We start from the raw sequence: 20,580 nt of genomic DNA on the forward strand, positions 1-20,580 counted from the left end.
AATTATGAACCTCCCATAAGTGTCTGATTTTCAAAACAGGAAAGGCTATTTCCTAAAGGGGTTTTCCAGGTTTAAAGATTAACTAAAAATGATTAAAAAACATTAAAGTGCCATGTCTGTAGGGGTGCGGGGTGCTGCTGTTTGTAACTTTGCCTGCAGTAGCGTACAGGCTCCATAGAAAGTCTTCGGAGCCCATACACCACTCGCCGATGACAAGACGAATTGGCACAGTAGTCAAGAGGCGCACTTATGCCTCTTCACTTTAGTGATTGGTAGGGGTTGCAGCACCTGGACCTCCACCGATCAAAACATCTGACATGTCACCATGGTCTGGGTCTCCTCCCATGATGTCTGAAGTCTCCAGCTCGGAGCTGGAGTTGCCATGTGTACCACAGAAAGCGCATGCACATGATGTCACTGAAGTGTCTTATAAGTATACAATAATGTGAGGGTATTGACACTACTGACAGTTACCTTAAGCATCCGGATCTCCCGTAAGGCGATTTTCTTAATCACTGGATCATCTTCTGACTCCAAGAACTTCTTTATTGCAACAATTTGCCCTGTGTCTCTATTCCTGCATTTGAAGACAACCCCATAGGAACCTTCTCCTATTTTACCGATCTTCTCATATTTCTCCATGAGTCTGGACCAGCTGGACCCTGAAATAGAATTCTGTGAGGCTCAGTCGGGGGCATAAGAGACAAGTCTATAAAGGCAGGAAGCTCTTCACAAGTTGCTGCGTCTTCCCTCCAGCGGCACCTGGAGACAGAACAAAGGATTCAGTTTGAGCATAATTTATTGTGAACAGCAAATGTGCTAATAGATGGAGCATAATAAACAGGATAATTTATATCATTGGCACTCCGTTCACCCCGAGCCACTGTTGAACAGAACAGTCAAAGAAGTGGAGAAAATTACCAGAAAAGTGCAAAAATATAAGGAGTAAAGCTTTCTTCCAAGTGTTTTTACACTGGTTTCACACAATCTTTTCTGCAAACATAGGCATTATCCAAAAACAGCTTGCAATTTTTGTGCTTTTTTTTTTCAACAAAAAGCTACCATAAAAAAATAATAAGGACTATGTGGGTACACCTAGGCCACCACCTCACATGGCAGAAGCGCTGCGGGCATTCAACGGAATATCCGCAGCAATTTCGCAAGAATTATGCGGTGGCCAAATCTACACATAAATGGTGCAGATTTTGCCATGTTTTCACTTATGGAATTAGCTGCAGAATTCAACCTTTGGAAATCCACAGTGCACATTTGCAGCATAAATAGATATGTTGCGGCATCAGAATCCGCAGCATTTCTAAAAACACTGAAATTCGTAGTGAAAATTCCCAGGACCATGTGAAGGGGATTTTTTAACCCTCCCCAAAAATTGCTTGTTTTGTAAGCGCTATAGGAAATTCCGCAGTAGATGCCGTCTGAGTGAAGGTGGCCGTATGCAGTTTTTTTTTCTATCTTGTAGAGTGCTTATTTTTAAAATTTTGGTAGTTTTTTTCCCCCATTTTTTCGACAAGTGTTTTTCACATTGCTGATGTCCACGGTTCTAACAGAATTGGTTGTTAGGTCACAGAGGTTACTGCCAAACATTACTTTAAAGTCTATAGCAAATGGCTGAGAATTCCACATACATTGTGTTCACGCTTTTGACTTTTTTTCCATTAAGCAGCATGCTCATTTCACAAGTGGGGTTTTACATCAGACAGTGCAATCCACAAGTTATCCATCTTCAACACATCTGTATTACATCAGGACATATCCCAGACATAACCTGTAATAACATAGCACTATGTATGCAACTTCTGACATAATCCGCAATGCCAGAATGTAAACTAAACACTGACTTCCAGAACACAAAAACATCTAAATAACGTATTTGCAGCTTATGTTAAGACGCTCTCTTGCGTAGAGTCCTTGCAGTGGCTGGCTCAGGATGGCTACTTGTCATGGCTACTTTCCCTGGGGCAGACCTCGGCATATAAAGTCGTATCTCTTTTCCCCGAGTTATTGGCTCATTGTCAAAGTGTGAAGTTGAGGTGTAATTTAATGCTTCAGAACAAACAGAGGCCTTGAGGCTCATGCAAACTGCAGACCATCAGGCTCCAGCAGTGACATTAGATGCTCTATGTCTGGTGAACCGATACGCCCCGACTTTGTACACTGCGCTTCTAATTTCCTCTCTTGCTTTCTTTTCTTTTACTTTTATAATCTGTGTTTGAAACACAACGTAACCATTAGTCACAGTATATGTGAACTAAGCTCTCACACACGCGCTGTACTTGGATTCCCCGAAGTAAAAGAGAAGTTTCAGGCATATTACTAGACGAGGATTTTGCACCTTCCAACGGCAGCCTGTTGCCACACGATGGCGGTTGTAGTTTTGCATCAGCCAGAGAGCAAATTGGCTAAAAAATATTCTACCTGGAGGTTGTGCTTCCCGCCTGCCCTAAGCTTATTCTTCTGTCAGCGGAATCAATAGGATAAATAATTTATTAGAGGTGTTTTCCAAGATGAACAATGAGGGCTAAAAATGCAGAGAGGAGACCATAACATAAAATAAAAAATGTAATACTTAAGATTCTTTACTCTCGATCCTTGTTTCAAGATTAAATGTAACGATGCAACACCAGTGTCCCATCAAGGGATTGTGGCTGCCAATAGGGGCCATTGCAGAGACCCAAATTTGGTTTGGAAGAACCACAGGAGCTTGAGGTATTGCAGCCGTAAAGCGAAAATACACAGCAACAGCAGTCTGTTAATGGACTAGCCTACCAAAAATTACAAAAGGCCCATTTAGACGGGACGACTATCGGGCAAACGATGCCCAACAGTCGTCCCTGCACATACTCGTTCTCGTCCTGCTGCATGGGAGCTAGTATCGCTGGCTCACAGCGGGGCGGAAGGAGGAGATTTCTCTCCTCATGCTCCTCCGCCCCTCTCCATTGCCTTAACATAGTGGCTGTTAAGTACTGAACGGCTGCTATTTACACTGAACGATCAGCTCGTCATCCATTGTTTATGCTGCATAAATGATGGATGATGAGTTGATCGCTGGTCGCTCAGTGTGAATAGTAGCCGTTCAATACTGAACAGCCGCTATGTTAAGGCAATGGAGAGGGGTGGGGGAGTGTGAGGAGAGAAATTTCCTGCAGCTACCCCGCTGTCAGCCAGCGATACTAGCTCCTGTACAGCAGCATGAGAGCGAGTATGTGTGGGGATGAGTGTCAGGCATCATTTGCCCAACACATGTCCCATCTAAATAGGGCTTAACTCTTCTTGGAATTGAATATGCGCATTTGTTTATTGGGGGGGAAACTATTTACAAAAAGTATATAAAAAATAATAGTACTGCATTTTCTAAGAGAAAATCCTAAAAATGAATATATAATGTTATCAGCTAGTGTAATCTAAGCAGCATTAAAGAAGAGTTAAGTTTCAGTATAAAGCTACTGCAGCGCACCACGCTCTGCTAAGCGTATGGGTGATTAAATGTGCAGCTTACATCCCCTAAACTCCGGAGGCAATGGATTTGGCTATTAAGCCAGGACACTTGTCAAACATTAGATGCATAGTGCCTGCACCTGCCAAGCAACCAGATCTCAGTCAGCTACTCTGACTCTCACCGGCTCCTGTCAACACAACCATATTATATCGCCTCTGCAGGAGCTCAGAAAGGGACTGGAATCAACACAGAGAACTGGAGACTTCCTTAGCTGAAGATTAGGCTTGATTCGTTCTCTGCTTTTGCCATAGAAGCCTCTGACTATGCCACTGGCCGTTAAAGGGAAACTGTCAGCACTAGAGATGAGCGAACCTACTCGGCCACGCCCCTTTTTCACCCGAGCGCCGCGATTTTCAAGTACTTCCATACTCGGGCAAAAAGATTGAGGGGGCGCCGTGGGTGAGTGGCGGGGTTGCAGCGGGAGTGGGGGGGGGAGAGGGAGAGAGAGAGGGCTCCCCCCTGTTCCCCGCTGCTACCTCCTGCTCCGCCACGCCTCCCCCCGCCCCCCGAATCTTTTCACCCGAGTACGGAAGTACTCGAAAATCGCGGTGCTCGATCGAGTAATTACTCGAAACGAGTATATTCGCTCATCTCTAGTCAGCACTATTTCACGTCCCAAACCAAAACCATGTTGTGTTTTTGTGATATGTAGTGGTAGCTCCTGCTTCTGAGGTCACACTGGCAAACTTTTATTACTAAAAAACATCAAATGTGGATTTTCAAGCACATTTAAAGCGTTTCCGCAGTGAAAAAACTGCAAAAACCGCATTATTTACAATTTACGGATTATGGCGTGGTTTTTATGCTACCTATTGATCTTTATGTCAGAAATCCGCTGCAGATACATAGTTTCCACAACATAAATAGACATACTGATTTGTAAATTGCAGCGTTTTTCAAATGTCATGCTTTTCTGCAGCAATATAGTAACATAGTATGTTAGGCTGAAGGATGACAAGGTCCATCCAGTTCAGCCTGTTTCCACCCCGCCTTGTTGATCCAGAGGAAGGCAAAAAAAAAGCCCGAATGAGGCAGAAGCTAATTCAGCCCATATGGGGGGAAAAATTTCCTTCCTGACTCCATAATGGCCATCAGAATAATCCCTGGATCGTTTGAAAGTTTCTATCTGACTCCAAAACCTGGATCAACAACCCCGCTGGTTATTTAATGTCTATATCCTGTAATATCATAGCGCTCTAAAAAGGCATCTAGTCCCCTCTTAAACTCCTCTTCCAATCTGCCATCAGCACGTCCTCAGGCAGAGAGTTCCTTATTATGTATATATATAGGAATATATTTCGCTAGTGAAAATTCTACAATATTTACTGCCTGTGTGAATGCAGTCCAAAGGGATGTTCAGCCAGCGGAATTCATTGTGGATTTTTCTTAGTGAATTCCACCTCTAAAAACCGCGTCCATGTTTCACTGATGTGTTTTAGCATGAATCCTCTCATAGATTTAGCCCTGTCAATGTGAAAAATTGCCCATTTACAGGGCTAAACAAGCGTGTGGATCAGTGCCAAAAATCGCAAGACGTGTATTTTAAGAGGCGGAATTCACGTGGAGAATTCTGCCATCTGAAGAAACCCTGAGGGTGCGTTCACATGTAGTAGATTTGGTGCGGACTTTCCACACCAAATTTCTAGTCAAAATCGGCACCATTAGTGCAGATTTTGATGCAGATTCGTAACATATTTCACCCCTTCAACTGAAAAGGATGGAATCTGCAGCAGATCTGCATCGAAATCTGTACGAAATAGTGACGATTTTAACAAGGATTTTGGTGCAGATTTGCATTAAAACGCATGGTGCAAAATATGCTGCAGATTTTGGTATGTATCCACCAAAATCTGTCATATGTCAACAGACTGTGCACATGTGCAGTGCACAGATAACACTGATCCCGGTGTACCTCCTTTCACCGCAAAGAATTTTTTTTCAGTACAATTTCCTGGCAAAACAGGTGAATGTCTTTCAACCAATTAAATAAATTGAATTCTGTTGTGGGAACAAACCCCAGTCCATTATTGATGATATCGAACTCAACTTTAGGGTACATGCACATGGGCGATTACAAAATTGCGCCCAAGATTCTTGGGCGCGGGTCGGATTGGGCAGCACATGAACAACCCGTCATGTGCTGTCCAAGGTGCTGAACATTGACACGTGCTATTCTCATCCAAAAATCGGACCAGAATGGGGCGTGCTACTATTTTTTTACTCGACTATTAGTCTGGGTAAAAAAAAGCCTATGTATATACATCCATTCAAATGAATGGGTGATATTTCCATCCGATTCTCAGACCAATTTTTTGGTCCAAATATTGGATGGAAAAAATGTCCATGTACCCTTAGACAGAAAAATTCAGAACTTGGGGATCCTCTATCCCAGATTTCATGCCTATGTCTGTGATTTCTTTATGCCCAAAGCTACTCGGTCCCTTAGAAGATAAATGGGGATTGAGAGCTGACCAAAAAAAAAAGGATTATTTAGAAGAGGAGGATGCAGATGGTAGAGAAAATGATGGAAGCAAGGACAACCCAGGAGTATTGGTTATCATAGATGGAGCCACATGAGATGGTCCAAGGACCTCGTCTCTACCAGGTTAACAGAACCTGCTTAATTTCAGAGCCTGAAACCTCAGCCTCAGAGGAGGAGACCTCTCTATCTGAGATAGCGGACAAATCAAGATAATTATACAAAAGTTTGATCTTTCAGAAATTGTTTGTCCTTCCGATCTTTAATAATTGCTTTAAGTCTCTCAATATTTGTCTAGAGATCAAGCTCTTTTTTTGTTAAAGTCAGGATGTTCTTTAAATGATAAGGGTACAGAGAAACAGTCCTCTAAACATTTGTTAGTCTCCTCAAGAATACGCAATTCCTTTTCAATCAAAATTTGCATGAACAGTAAATATAAAATGTAAATATACGGGCTTTAGGAATGATATTTAGTTGCTAGCTCTAATAACATCACCTTTAGTGTAGGTCAAGTTCTAATATTGGTTATTTATAGACACATACATACATTGAGGTCTCTCCTGGCTACAGTATTAGAGCTTGTTCTGGTCTCAAGAGGCAATCATTCTTTTTGGTAACACTCTGTCTGAGACACTTGACCAATATAGGATGCCACTCATTCCTTGGATAGATATCTGTCCCCCCTAGGGACTAATATAGTTCAGCAGGTGTTTAGGGGATTTAATATATAGTGTGATGCTCTCTCCTCAAACATCTGACAGGCATATACACAATTGTGGATTTTTTTTGTTCAGGACTTGATAGTAGGGTACAACCGGAGGTTCCTGTTGGGATCGCCCTCATCAGAGAGGCTATCCCGTTTTTTTTTGTAGGAAGGGATCGATTATAGGGTGGGATAGGGATAGTCTGACCCCTCTTTCATTTTATGTATAATAAAGATAGTGGAGGTTCTGGGAGCAAAATTCTGCTTAGAAATTACCTTTAACACCCATTAAAAAAAAAACAAAACATAAACCATGGGGTTTACTTTTTTACTGTGTGGCTCTGTATAGGGATCATACTAGACTATGCATTCCTTTTCAGTAAAAATAAGGTATGTCGACACACACTGGGCCGACATATGCCAAAAGGACTCTCTTCTGGCATACACTGGGTACACAGGTGCTTATGAATACATTTGGCATGACCGCTAGGTGTTGTCCTTGCATATATACCAAAAGTGAAGTATAATGATCTGTGAAGATACTTTCACATGGGCTGGAATTAGCTCGCAGGACGCACCCAAATCTGCAGCTGCAGAAATTCTACACCCAAATCTGCAGGTAGCTTACGGATTTTAGTGTGGAATGTACTGTGGCACAGAGTCTCACTGCTTTGCAATATCCAGTACTCCACAGGTATATTCATCTTCATATGGCGGAATTCGCTGTGGAATTTTCCACAGTGAATTCCACATTAAGAACCATCCAACAAGCTAGAAATCACCAATGACACTTATCAGCGCCTCAGGCAGCGCTGATAGCATTCTTTTAGCTGGTATCCCGCTGGCAGTTCTCAGCGGGACACCAGCTGAAAGCTCAGAGAACAATGCAGCTGTTTGCATATACAAAACAGCTGCTTTGTACTCGGAGCTATCGCGGCGGTATCCCACTGTACCTGCATAACTCTTAAGTAGCTAATTAGCTCCTTAGAGTTATGCAAAGATGATCGCTCAAAACTGTCACACAAAGTGTCGTTTGAGCTAATTCTGAGTGATCGTTGTTTCGTGTAAATGGGCCTTTAGACATTTAGATCGCAAAGCTCTGTTATTGGCTAGACTGCTGTGATGCCCCATAAACTGGGCGAAACAGCAGCTGTAAACCCAGACCAGAGTAGGGAACAGAGGACCGATGTAGTAGTAGGGCACAGTAAGACAATATATCACGATTTATGTTAGCACATGGGGAAGGGGTTGTCCTGAGATGTTATAATTCAGAAAACCCCTTTAACATCACCCACTGCTGCAACCCATAAAATTCAGTTCAGCCAGTCCAAACGAGTGATTGACTATCCAATTGAGCTCATAGATATGAGAGACTGTCGCCAGATGCTACCAGACAGGCCCTGTTAATTTCTATGGGATTAAACTGATTTCAAAGTGTATATGTTTAATCACTGAGATGGGTGGGAAATGTGTTGGACAAATGGATTCATATTGATAGAAATGTCTTTTTGATAGATTGCTTAACATAAATTAACAGAAATTTCTAACAATGGAAAATTCAAACAAACACAAATACACCAAATAAGGAGGTCCAAAGGAACTCAGTTGTCAAACACTGGGAACAACTTTACATATAATCAGAAAGTTGCATAAAGCATATCGAAAGTCCTGTAATCATAGGTTACGGTATACCATATCAGGTTATAACTGGACACCACCTTGGACCAAAACATATGTAGCTGGGGAAGCTCTAAAGGAATACCAATAATCCCAAATTCGGTGAAGGTATCATAAGCACCCTTATCAATCTCTGTCAGTTCCTCCGTACACATGATGCGAAGGCAGCCTGCAAATTCTAACTTGAAGGGGACAGAGCGAGGATAGAGCTTATCTTCCAATATTTGGGGATCAGAACTCTGGCAGCACCCTTAAAGTGTCATAGCAATCTTTTTTTCATTTTAGATAGGACTTGAGAACAAGGAAAGTAAGACCACATCAAGTGCAGGCGTGATAGAGCTACTGCATACCGTATTGTATAACGCAAAACTAGCCAACCAAAAAGGCTATACGGCCAGATAATCTCATCATATGTGTTTATGGACTCCCGTATCAAAGAGGCAACGCCAAGAAGAATCAGGAGTAATATCTTATGAAGGGCAGCCGGGTATCTGTACCAGCAGAACAGGATTTTATAATTCTTCTCATAACGTCTTCCAGATATGGTAGATTTGTGGGTCAAGAAGTAGATTTTAAAATTTTCTTCCGAAAAAAGTCCTATTGAAGTTCTGACTTCCATTTACAGACAAAGGGATGATCTGCTAAAGAGGCAGAAACATCCCCCGTTTCCCTCAGTAGTGCATAGACCCAGGAAACCATGTGCAATGGAGGCAAACATTGAAGGCGGGCATGTTCAAACTGGGTGAGGGGACGCATAACGGCAGTGACAGGGGTGAACATGGATAGAATGGGCAGAAGTTGGGTATATACAAAACAATCTGTGCTTAATAGAGAGAGAGGAACAATAGCGGATGCATACTGAGGGGCCCAGGATGTTTTCTAATCTGTAAGAAGGGAATCAAGGACGATCCAAGAAAAAGGAGTGTCACAAACCCGGTCTGAATAGCGGGTTACCCATTAGTGGATTATGGGGGCCAGGTTTAGAGGAGAGTGGTCAATGACAAAACATAGAATTGCAGAAAGAAGCTCCTAAGGAAGATGTATAGTATGGAGCAAAAAGCAGAACAAGAAGGTAGGAGGAATAACAGACATGGTGTATTCCAAAGTCACCCGTCACTTGTATTTGATATTATGAAAAAGATCTTAAATACAGGAAGCAATAACCATTTTATGACATATGCTAGTGACTAAGGATTTGAGCTTTAGAAAGAACGGCCTAGGAATTGCAATTGGGAGAGTTTGGGAAAGATATAAGACCTGAGGAAGAATGTCCACTTTGATGAGAGCTGCTATCAGACAAAACCAAGACACAAATAGCATATTCCAGGTAGAAAGATCCTGTTTTATAAAACACAATAAAAGTGGGAAGTTTTCATCAAACAGATCAATCGGATCAGGTATTAAGTTGATGTGCAGATATTCAAGACAAATGGACTGACATTTAAAAGGTAGGTGTACCCAAATCACCTACTTAGTGTTATGGGAGAATGTGACATATAGGGATCTATCGTATGGGACAGAATATTACGCAACACCGTTGCAGAATATGCCGTCCCTTAATTCTGTACCAAAATCTGCACTACTAACTGTAGATTTTGATGATGAATTGCTAGCAAGATTCTGCTAATTTTAATTCTGCATGTTAGCAGTGCAGAGTTTGGTGCTGAATACAGCGCAGGAGCCAAAGGCCTCCTTCCCACGAGCGTGACGGGGTCCGCCGCGTAATATTACGCAGTGAAGCCCGTCACGGCGCCCCCCAGAGCCCCTATACTTACCTGCGGGAGATAGCGTGAAATCGCTTCCCCGCCCACCACCGCCGCGTCACCGCCCGTCACCGCCCACCACCGCCGCGTCACCGAGCGTGTCACGTGACGCGGCCGGCCGTGTCACGTGACGCGGCCGGCCGCGTCATTTGGCGTCAGATGACGCGCGGCGGTGGGCGGGAAAGCGTTTTTTCACGCTATCTCCCGCTGGTTACAGCGGGAGATAGCGTGAACGGACGGCTTCCATTGACTGCAATGGAAGCCGTCAGTGCGTACAGCCCGTCCTCACCCGCAGAAAATAGAGCATGCTGCGGGTGAGGACGGGAGAAATCGCGGTGCGTAATTCCGCGCTGGAATTACACATCGTGAGCATTGTGCTATTAGGTTCAATAGAACCTAATAGCTGCGGGCAACGCAGCGGATTTTCGCCGCGAATTACGCGGCGGAAATCCGTTCGTGGGAAGGAGGCCATAATCTGTAACACTGTTGCAGAATATTCCTTCTCGTGTGAAAGGTCCCTCAAGGGTTCCAACTTGTGAGTATTGATCTTAAAAGTGCTCATAGATCAAAACCCTTCAAATTCGACCGAACTGTCTGGAATCAAAATAATTGGAGAGGTAATATATTGGAGCAAACTGTTTGTATATAGGGAAAGTTTACCTCTATGCTTGCCCACCACTATACCTGGAATAGATGTTTTTTTTTCCAAATGGTAACCGCCAAATGCTTTATCGTCAGATCATACAACAGTGGAGACAGTGGACATTCCTGTATAGTGTCATTAATGATAAGAAAGGGGTCTGTCAGAGTTCCATTAATAAGAACCTGGACTGTGGGAGCCATCTTCAGGCCCAATGATCCAACGTTGCAGCCCTGCAGTTGTCCCAGTCTCTGTTGACAGCAGTATTCAGGTGACCGCTGCCTGTCAATCAGAAGCCATAGCATCATTACCCATTTTCCAGGCAGCAGCGCTCATATATTGGGCGCAATGGTGCTAGGAGTTTTGAGTAGTGTTGCTGCGGCTTCTGATTGGAAAGCAGCGGTCACTTGACTTCCGCTGTCAACAGAGAACAGTGGGGCTGTGGTGCTCGATCGCCTTGGTTGAGGATGGGTAAGTACTGCTGCATTTGATATTTTCTTACAGCAACAAATGTAATTAAGTTTTCAAAAAGGAACTGGACAACGCCTTTAAGTATTCTGCCTTTTTCAGTCAGTTTAGATCAGCTGCAGAACAAAACAACAGTCCTAAAACATGAACCCACCATAAATGAAGGAGATATAGGGGCTACATAGCAAAATTCGGAATGGAGCCTCACTCCCATACAACAGCATGGTGTTAAGGACATCAAAGTTTATGATTTTTGTATGTCCACTTCTTTCCTTGGTTTTCAGTTTTCCATTACCGCATTTCACTCTCCCCTTCCTTCCTTCACAGTGATCACATTGTCTGTAAATCCCCATTTACACGCAAAGATAATCGCTCAAAATTTGTTCAAAAGATAGGGAGATTGACAGTTTGAGCGATCATTTTGCATAAGCTGCTAATGGGCACTAATGCCTATTGGTAGCTTATTAGCTTCATTTGCATGTAAACGAGGCTCCCTTTGCTGTATGCACATAACAGCAAATGGTCTGTTTTTTGCATACAGCCCCGTGGGACTGCTGCTGACTACAATGTTATCAGCGCTCCTGTGGAGAATCACAGTGTGTAGTCCCTGCTATCAGCTGCCCAGCTGAATGATAGGGTGTAAACTCAACATTAAATCATTTGGCCGAAAAGCAAACAATGGTAGCATTTACACGCAACGATTATCGTTCAAAAGACATTGTTTGAGCAAATTTTGAGCGATAATCATCCCGTGTAAACGTGGCTTAAGTGGAGGTGAATATCATTACTGATAGTCCTCATAGTAGTTGCTACCATGGTAGTTATGGCCATGACGTCATGTATGTCAGAAGTCACCTGGAAGCCCAGATCTTCAGTCAAGGATGATATCTGCATTATCGGGACGAGTGTATTCCCAAATAATGTTCTCCTCTCTGAACATCTTATTGGACTAGTGACCTTTTGGCTGACACCCACAGCAAGGTATCGCATTATGTTGTCCACTGTAAAGATCTTTTTGCATTCTTCATGTACATATATACTCCCCGGAAATTGGCACTTTATCATTTCAACAAAGAGTCATTCATCACTGTCTGCCGAGCCCAAAAACAGGCGACCGGCATGAATGCAGAACTGTACGCAATCCAAACCGGCCTTTAAGAAGGATTACTGTATCCTTTATACTAGTGGTCTCCAAGCTGTGATTGTTCAGCTGCTGGAAAACTACAACCCCAGAATGTCCTGACAGCCACAGTCTGCTGTGACATGCTGGGAGTTGTAGTTTCCGAACAGCTTGGAGACCATTGTTCTATGCCCTAAAACAGAACAAATAATATAATCTAAAAAAGGTATTTGTATACCTTCAATACAGCAATGATAAAAGTATGAGAATACCCAAAAGTGATAGTAACCCAGTGACATAATCCCATTATAAAGACTACTAAACTTTCACCATCTAATCTTGTTACACAAACAAATATCTGCAGCGAGTACATGAAATGGTTCACTAACCGCAAAATACAAGGTGCGCCCTTCATTATGTAGGATCACAGTGCCAGGGCAATGTCAATTTTTAACAGATTTCTATTTATTTCCAATTGCATAAGTGGAAGTAAGCATCATCAGATCACTGTTTTGTCCGTGGTTTTGCCTCCGTAAGGGCTTTTACCCACTAGCGTTTTTTTTACGTTGCGATATCGCAGCGTAAGGAGACCCAGGATGCACCCTTGTTTTACGGGTGCAAAAACGCAGACAAAATTTGACGATGTATCGCCAACCATAAAGCATGATCACAAATCACAGAGTAAATCTGCACCAAAATTTGTGTGCGGATTTTCACCATGAAATTCACTTACTACATTGCAATGAATGAATTTATGAGGGGAAAATCTGCAGCATTCCAAACAAATAGAGCGTTCCATCTATCTGAAAAATCGTGGAATGCTGGTTTTTCACTGCTGATTCTTTTGGCTGTAAGTGAATGGGGTTTGTTAACCCCCCGCTCACTTACATTATACTATACACTGCTGCGGATTGCTGCGGTGTGTGATCTCACCCTTACAACAAACAACCCGGCCAAGAACCATTCATCACCATTAGGAACCATGTAAAAGGCAAAACTGCGTGAACAGAAAATCGCAGCGTTGTTCAGATGATTTTTAAGCGTCAAAATAATCTTGCATCGCATTGCTGCCACCCGTGATTTTCTCGCGCGAAAGTCAATAGGAGTTTCTAATGTTAAAAACGCATTGCACAAAAATCTCAAGTTTGTGCGTTGCAATGCGATAAAAAGGTGCTCAATAGGGAATTATGGGCTAGGAAAAAAATGCAAAACGTAGGAAGATAGGACACGCCGCAATTTTTTTACGCCACATCACACGGGTAAAAACATTGCAAAAGGGAATGCAACCATTGAAAATCATTGGTTTCATAGTTCTGCATTTTCTCTTGCATTGTGCGATTTTTTTGCCAGTGTAAAAGCAGCCTTAGTGTTTTTTTGCGCAATTTTCGCCTGCTGCATTAGTCAGTAAAAAAGCACATTATGAAACCAATGATTTTCAATGGTTTTGGCTACCTGTCCACGCACATTGCGGTATCTTGTGGCGGAACTCGTCGCCTAGGAGCAGGACCCGACACACGGATCTCCGCTGTCAGCCTATCTGACAGGCGGACTGCGGAAAATCGCGGCAATTCGCAGCATGCTGCGAATTGCCGGCCACAAGCAGAGGATTGCAATGATTCTCCGCTCGTGGACAGGGGTGCGACGCTTTCCATAGCAACGCTATGGAAAGCGTGAATTGCATTCCCTGCGGCTGGATTATTGACGCGGGGAATGCAATTCAAAAACGCCTGTGGACAGGCACCCTTCCTTCCCATCAGCGATGTTTTCACTGATGCGATGTTGATAGGATAAAAAATCGTGGCATGTTCTATCTTTTTGCAATGTGCGATTTTTTAAATCCCCCACGTATCTCTATTGAGCCTGTGTTTTATCGCATTGCAACGCAACAAATGTGGTACAATGCAATTTTAACATTAGAAAGTCCATTAACTTTTGAGATAAAAAACGCACGATTTTATCGCAGGTGGCGGCGATGCGGGATTATTCTTTTAAAAAAAAGCATCTCTGACGCTCAGAAATCACAGTAAATAAAGATGTGATTTTGTCTTCTTTTTCTCGCTGCAAAATCGCCAGCGCCCGTGTGAAATTAGCCTGAGGGTGCCTTTCCACTAGCATTTTTTTTTTAACGCTGCGATATCGCTGCGTTTTTTTCACGCGATTGTCAATGGGACTTTTTAATGTTAAAAATTGCAAGTTTGTGCTTTGCAATTTTTGTGCGATGCGTTTTTAACATTCGAAAGTCCCATTGACAATCGCGGGGATTTCGGTTTTCTGCTCCATTTGGGGAGCAGGAAAGGGGAATCCCCGCGCCGAACAGCTCTGTCTTATGACTGAACCGAACCGTGCCGGCCGGACGCCATTGACTATAATGCGGTCTGTTGGCACTCTGCTCAGCTGGCCGGCTTTTAACTGGGTGAAGAAGTCCTGCATGTAGCGCTTTTGTCTTCTGGTATTTTGTGCGGGATCTATGATGGAACGCAGATGTGAAAGCACCATGACACACATCCGTATTGCAGCCGTGTACAGGAGGGGTGCTGTGAACTGATATGGATGAAGAAATGTAGCAAACTATACATGTAACAACAATGTCATTCTAGACATCAAAATAATAGACAAATTTACTAATAGTGTAGAATGCAGTGTGTGCACTAAATACATATTACCTTGTACACCAGCTATAATATATATGTGTGTGTATATATATATATATATATATATATATACACACATATATATCTATATATATATATACACACACCACTCCAAGAGCCTAGATGTTGTACATCAAACTGGCTCCTAGATAGATTATATATATTATATAGTCATATTATGACATGGGTGAAGCATTGCTGTAATAAATGAATATTAACTATTATTATGATTGGATGACAGTGCCCATAGAGGAGTCTGCACTACAGGAATAATGCACGGTTACACGGCCGGTATAAGCACCACCATGCACTAATTACATTGTGCATTACACAGTTGGAAGGAACTTTCTCAACATGCAGTAAATAAGCCCCAGCTGCGGCTGCTGTTGTTGCTCTCCGACCCGTATAGTGGCAGCCGGCGGGGTACTACAAGGACAGACACTTACCTGCACACAGGACAGCCAACGTGCACGACTCCAGCTTCAGAGATCTTTCTACTGAACTGACCGCCTGACAGCAGCAGTGCTCTGCAGGGCCGTCTCCATAGTAACATGCAAATAAGGGAGATGGAATAATACCTCCACAGTGACACCTACTGGAAGACAGCATTCCTTCAAGTCAGTATTAATCTCTTAATACAAGCCTTGTAACAATGACTGGGATTGAAAGCAAAGCCAGAAACCATAGACAGACAGCTGTTTCCAATAGGTGGACTGTGGAGGTATTATTCCATCTCACTTATTTGCATATTACCCAGAGGAGCATGAATGGCCTTTTAAGTCTCCTCACTCACCTTCTAGGTGCTCTCCCTAAGGAGAAAATATAGCATTTTTGATCCATAGTAACATAAGCACCGCCTTCTGCCGATGCAGCCAATTGGTGCTCGCTGTCTGTCTGTCTCCCGCCACAGTGTTCGGCGGGTTGTTGATGAGAGTCCGGCACTGCGGGGTGTTCTATCTGAAGGAGGTGATGCAAAATACCACCATTAACAAATAAACCTGTAAAAAATAATAAAGCTAAAGGAAACTACCTCAGAAATGATCGTTCGCTCTGCGGCTCCATTGTTGTTACGTTGATTAATGGAATGAACGATGGTGTAGTCTTCAAAAAGCCAAGAACCAAATATCTGATCAGCAATCCATCATATGTGCACGACTCAAGTCTGAGAGACGGGACATCATAAAGTCACATTGACAGAAATGTCATTAACAAGGGCTTAAAAAAACCAGAACTGTGTGGGAGCGCTGAGGGCGACTTACCACGGGCGTATGCACAAAATTGCACACATTAGGGCAATGTATTTGCAAGCATTTTTGCACATATTACTGTATTTTTTGTGCTGGCTGGGCCATTTTACTGGGGCGCGGGACACAGATACTCGTTAAATGGCAATTGAGCCTAATTATTTCCCAATGTGTTCTTTTTTCTCGAGAAATTGCACAACGTATGGCACGGGTATAGACTTTTATGGGGACAGTGTTGCGCAAATGCACACTAAAATAAAGCATGCTGCGTTTTGTTGTCATGTGCGTAAAAACAAAAGTGAGAATAAACCCATTGAAATTAATAGGTTTTATTCTCTGCATATTACATGCGCAATTGCGTCCGTGGAAAGCCATACTAGGGGTTTTTTGTCGTGTCGCAGTTTTTGCTGCAATTTTTTCAATATTGAGGAAAGTGTACTTCATGTGACCACAACATTTGAAGAAAATCAAGGTGCATTGACACGGGCGAGAAAAACACGTGGGTTTTGTGCAATTGCGAGATGCACATACGCGCCTGTTGTTGTAACCCATTATTTACAATGGATATATTTACTTGGGCGATTTTCTCTCACAGCAGTACTGCGAGATAGAAAAATCGCAGCATGTCCTTTTTTTTGGGTGATATCCCCCATTATTTTTTATGGGAGCAAAAAAAAAAGGCATTGCAATCGCATGCATATGTGTTTTTAATGCAAGTGTGATATGAGTATTGTATTAGATTATACTGCAAATCGCAAGTTCAAGTCTCCAGTGGGGACTAAACAAGAATGTAAAGATAAGCTTAAAAAAGTTCTACTAATACAAGGTATTAAACCAGTGGTGGCGAACCTGTGGCACGCAGAGCCCTCTCTGCTGGCATGCGTGCCGTTAGTTACTTACCATGTTAGTGAATACCGGCAGGGGTCGTGGCTCCCATGCCGGTATTCACTCAGCAGCGCTACTAGCGGTACTGACCCCGGCACACACTGTGACTTCAGTGTGCTGCCAGCATCCTCCTGCCCTGATGTCTCCTCTTAGGTTCCGCGAGAGCAGAGGAGGAGGCGTCTGGCAACACACACTGACATCACAGTGTGCACCTGGGGCAGCGCCGAGCAGAGGAGCAGCGGCGCTTCAATGAGGAAGAGGGGGTAAGTATGTGAGTCTCAGGAGGAAGCTAGTACCACTGGGGCTGCTGTGGGGTGTCACTATTACTGCTGTGGCTGCTGTGGGATGTCACTATTACTACTGGGGTCACTGTGGGATGTCACTATTACACCTGTGGCTGCTGTAGGATGTCACTATTACTACTGGGGCCACTGTGGGATGTCACTATTACCACTGGGGCTGCTGTGGGATGTCACTATTACTGCTGGGGCCACTGTGGGATGTCACTATTACCACTGGGGCTGCTGTGGGATGTCACTATTACCAATGGGGCTGCTGTGGGATGTCACCATTTCTACTGGGGCCACTGTGAAATGTTACTATTACTACAGGGGCCGCTGTGGGATGTCCCTATTTCTGATGGGGCCACTGTGGGATGTTATTATTACTACTGGGGGCCACTGTGGGATGTCACTATTACTACTGGGGCTACTGTGGAATGTCACTATTACTGCTAGGGCTACTGTGGGATGTGACTATTACTACTGGGGCCACTGTGGGATGTGACTATTACTACTGGGGCCACTGTGAGATGTCACTGATACTACTGGGGCCGCTGTGGGATGTTACTGTTACCGCTGGGGCTGCCGTGGGGTCACTATTACTGCTGGGGTACGTTTATACATGGCGGAAATTACCGTGGCAAATTCTTTAGCATTTTTGCATCCAAAAAGCAGTCAAAATCTGTACGCTGTCTATTTTAAAGCGGCCCTGTCCTTTGTATAACGACGGAGGTAAAAACCATACGTCATGATAAGCCCCGCCCCTTTTAAAATTATCTCCACTTAGAAATTTTTTAACGTTTTTCAGTACGCTATATGGTACAATATAGTACCATTGAAGAATACAACTTGTGAAGCGCTGCGGAATAAGTTGGCGCTATACAAATAAAGATTATTATATATTATTACTTGTCCCACAAGTAACTGGCCCTCAGACATCTACATCGTAGGATAAATAAAAGTGTTAGGATTTTTTTGAAAGTGGGGAGGGAAAACTGAGAAAAAGAGCCAAGGGGTTAAAGTACCTTTACACAAGGAGATTAGTGCTCCAATGATCTCTAGAAACAGCAAATTTGGGCGATAGTCTCCCCGTGTACAAGTGGCCGCTGACAGGGAACTAAGTAACAAATCGCTCTCTTGTCAGGAGTCACTTGGTTCTTAGTAGAACTAAAAACCAAGCGCTTATCTCTGTAGAGCAGTAGTATGCCGGTGGACATAAGCCCTTGTGGCCCTTTTACACGGGACGACAGTCGGGTAAACAACTACGAGTGCTGACGTCACCGCTAAGGTCATTACTGCTCATGCAGAGCGTTTACACAGACAGACTTCACCGCTGGACCGCGGGCTTCTCGCTCAATGCCTCACCTTCTATGTAAAGTTCTAAGCAGGGAGCGTTTACACAGAACGACAAACCCCCAATCCAGCCCTATTTTTTATGCTGACTGAAAGTTAGTAATAAAAACCTGTGAACAGTCAGCAATTTTTGTACATTTACACTGCATGACTATTGCTCAAATTCGTTCATTTGAACGCATTTTGAGCATTAATCGTTCCATGTAAATCCCCCATTAGTCACCATAAAGCCTCAATTTTAAAAAGAAAAGCTGTAGTAATTAGTATTTTGCTCTCAGTTATATGCTTTGATACATTTTATTCATACAAGTTGGTTTTATATCCTCTTCTCACAGCAAATAATCTGAAGTCTTTGAGAATTTAGATCCTATGAAGTCTTGCTACTGAGTCCATATTTCAAAAGTGCTATATGAACTGAGTAGAGCCAAGTTTTCCCATTTACGGAGGAATTTAAGTTAATTTGGTGAAATGGAGCTGTTACTTATTAAAAAAAAACACAACAACAAACTTCTTACTAAATGATTAACGGATAACTCCCTGACCTGCATACAAATCGTATGCTAATGCATTTAAGGTTTGATCAGCATTAGAAAAACATGACTTCCCTTTCTATTTTTGCTAGAAACTGCAACATCCTGCCCACAAGTTGTCTGCGGTATTAAAGTTTAAGGTCCCTTTAAATGAGACGACTGTCGGGCACGTTAGCACCCGTCCCAGTTATGGTCATTATGTGTATGGAGGCAAAGTGGGCTGGGGATCATTGCAGCCCCCCTGCCTCCATTTATAGTAGCTGGGAGTTGCTCAAACATTGAACGGCTCCTGTTTACATGGCCCGACAGCTCATCTAAAAACCAAACGACTCAGACAAATGAGTGATTTGTCGCTAAGTGCCCTGACGATGGCTTGTACACAGGATGACCATCATCCGAATTCTCAGTTATCAGTGATCATATGGGTGATAATCACCCTGTTTAAAGGTACTTTTATTAGGCCCAGTGTCGATGGCACGCACGGATTCTGAGTGCAGAATCCCGCACAGGATCTGTGCTTGCCTGCGGCCATTGGACATTTTCCCACCTCTCCAGGGTCTTCTCTGTCGCGGCTGGATCTTCTTTCTTCTGCATGGCGGATGTGTCTGGGCTCACCAGCCAACGTGCGTGGCGCATGCGCAGTGCTTTTTTTGTTTTTCAATTCTTCTGCTTTCCCGCGGGATCTGTGCAGTGTCAGCTATGGATGTGCCGTGAAACGGACAGCTTTCATTGACTTCAATGGAAGCTGTCCTCGCGGGATCCGCAGGAAAATGGAGCATGTTGCAACTTTTTGGGGGGGACCGGATGGTCCGCAAATTAAATCTGCATGCTTTAAATGCATTTGCGGGTGCCCATGAATCCCTATGGGTGCCCTGATTTGCAGATTCCGCAAATAAAGTCCGCCAGTGGACATTGGGCCTTAGCCCCATGGACCAACAGTCTTCTTTCAACTTTATCTATGTAACTATGTAGAGCTATAAGCATCAAAGAGAAAATAGTCTAGCGTCACAGCAGAGTCACAACAAAATCTTGACTGTTATTAGAAATGAATACAAATTTTGAGTACAAGAAACACCAAGCCAAGTGGCTTACGCATTTCAGTAGTCATCTTTTCCATAGCCTGTGAACATGGGGTTGGTGGCCCTTAGGCTTTACTCACATGAGCGTTTTATTGTGGGAATTTTGGCTGGCCGAAAATTGCGACCATCTGATGCATTGGATTCCAATGCATTTGTTCAGATGTGTGATTTTCCGGTGCGTAGATATCGGTCG

At 43.3% G+C, this 20,580-nt stretch overlaps 1 protein-coding gene across 1 annotated transcript in view; it reads right to left on the reverse strand.

Annotated features, from left to right (window-relative positions):
* The window catches only part of CDKL1 (cyclin dependent kinase like 1), a 54,250-nt gene extending 38,707 nt beyond the window's left edge, over positions 1 to 15,543 (reverse strand). Inside the window, exons 1-2 of the mRNA XM_066608069.1 lie at positions 15,462 to 15,543; positions 475 to 762 (exon numbers count right to left, since the gene is read on the reverse strand). Coding sequence (XP_066464166.1) covers positions 475 to 642 — 168 coding nt within the window. The 5' untranslated portion in view covers positions 643 to 762; positions 15,462 to 15,543. The remainder of the gene's footprint in view (positions 1 to 474; positions 763 to 15,461) is intronic.
* Positions 15,544 to 20,580: the final 5,037 nt, after the last annotated feature.

The sequence above is a fragment of the Eleutherodactylus coqui genome, chromosome 6, assembly GCF_035609145.1.
Source record: "Eleutherodactylus coqui strain aEleCoq1 chromosome 6, aEleCoq1.hap1, whole genome shotgun sequence".
Classification (NCBI taxonomy): domain Eukaryota; kingdom Metazoa; phylum Chordata; class Amphibia; order Anura; family Eleutherodactylidae; genus Eleutherodactylus; species Eleutherodactylus coqui.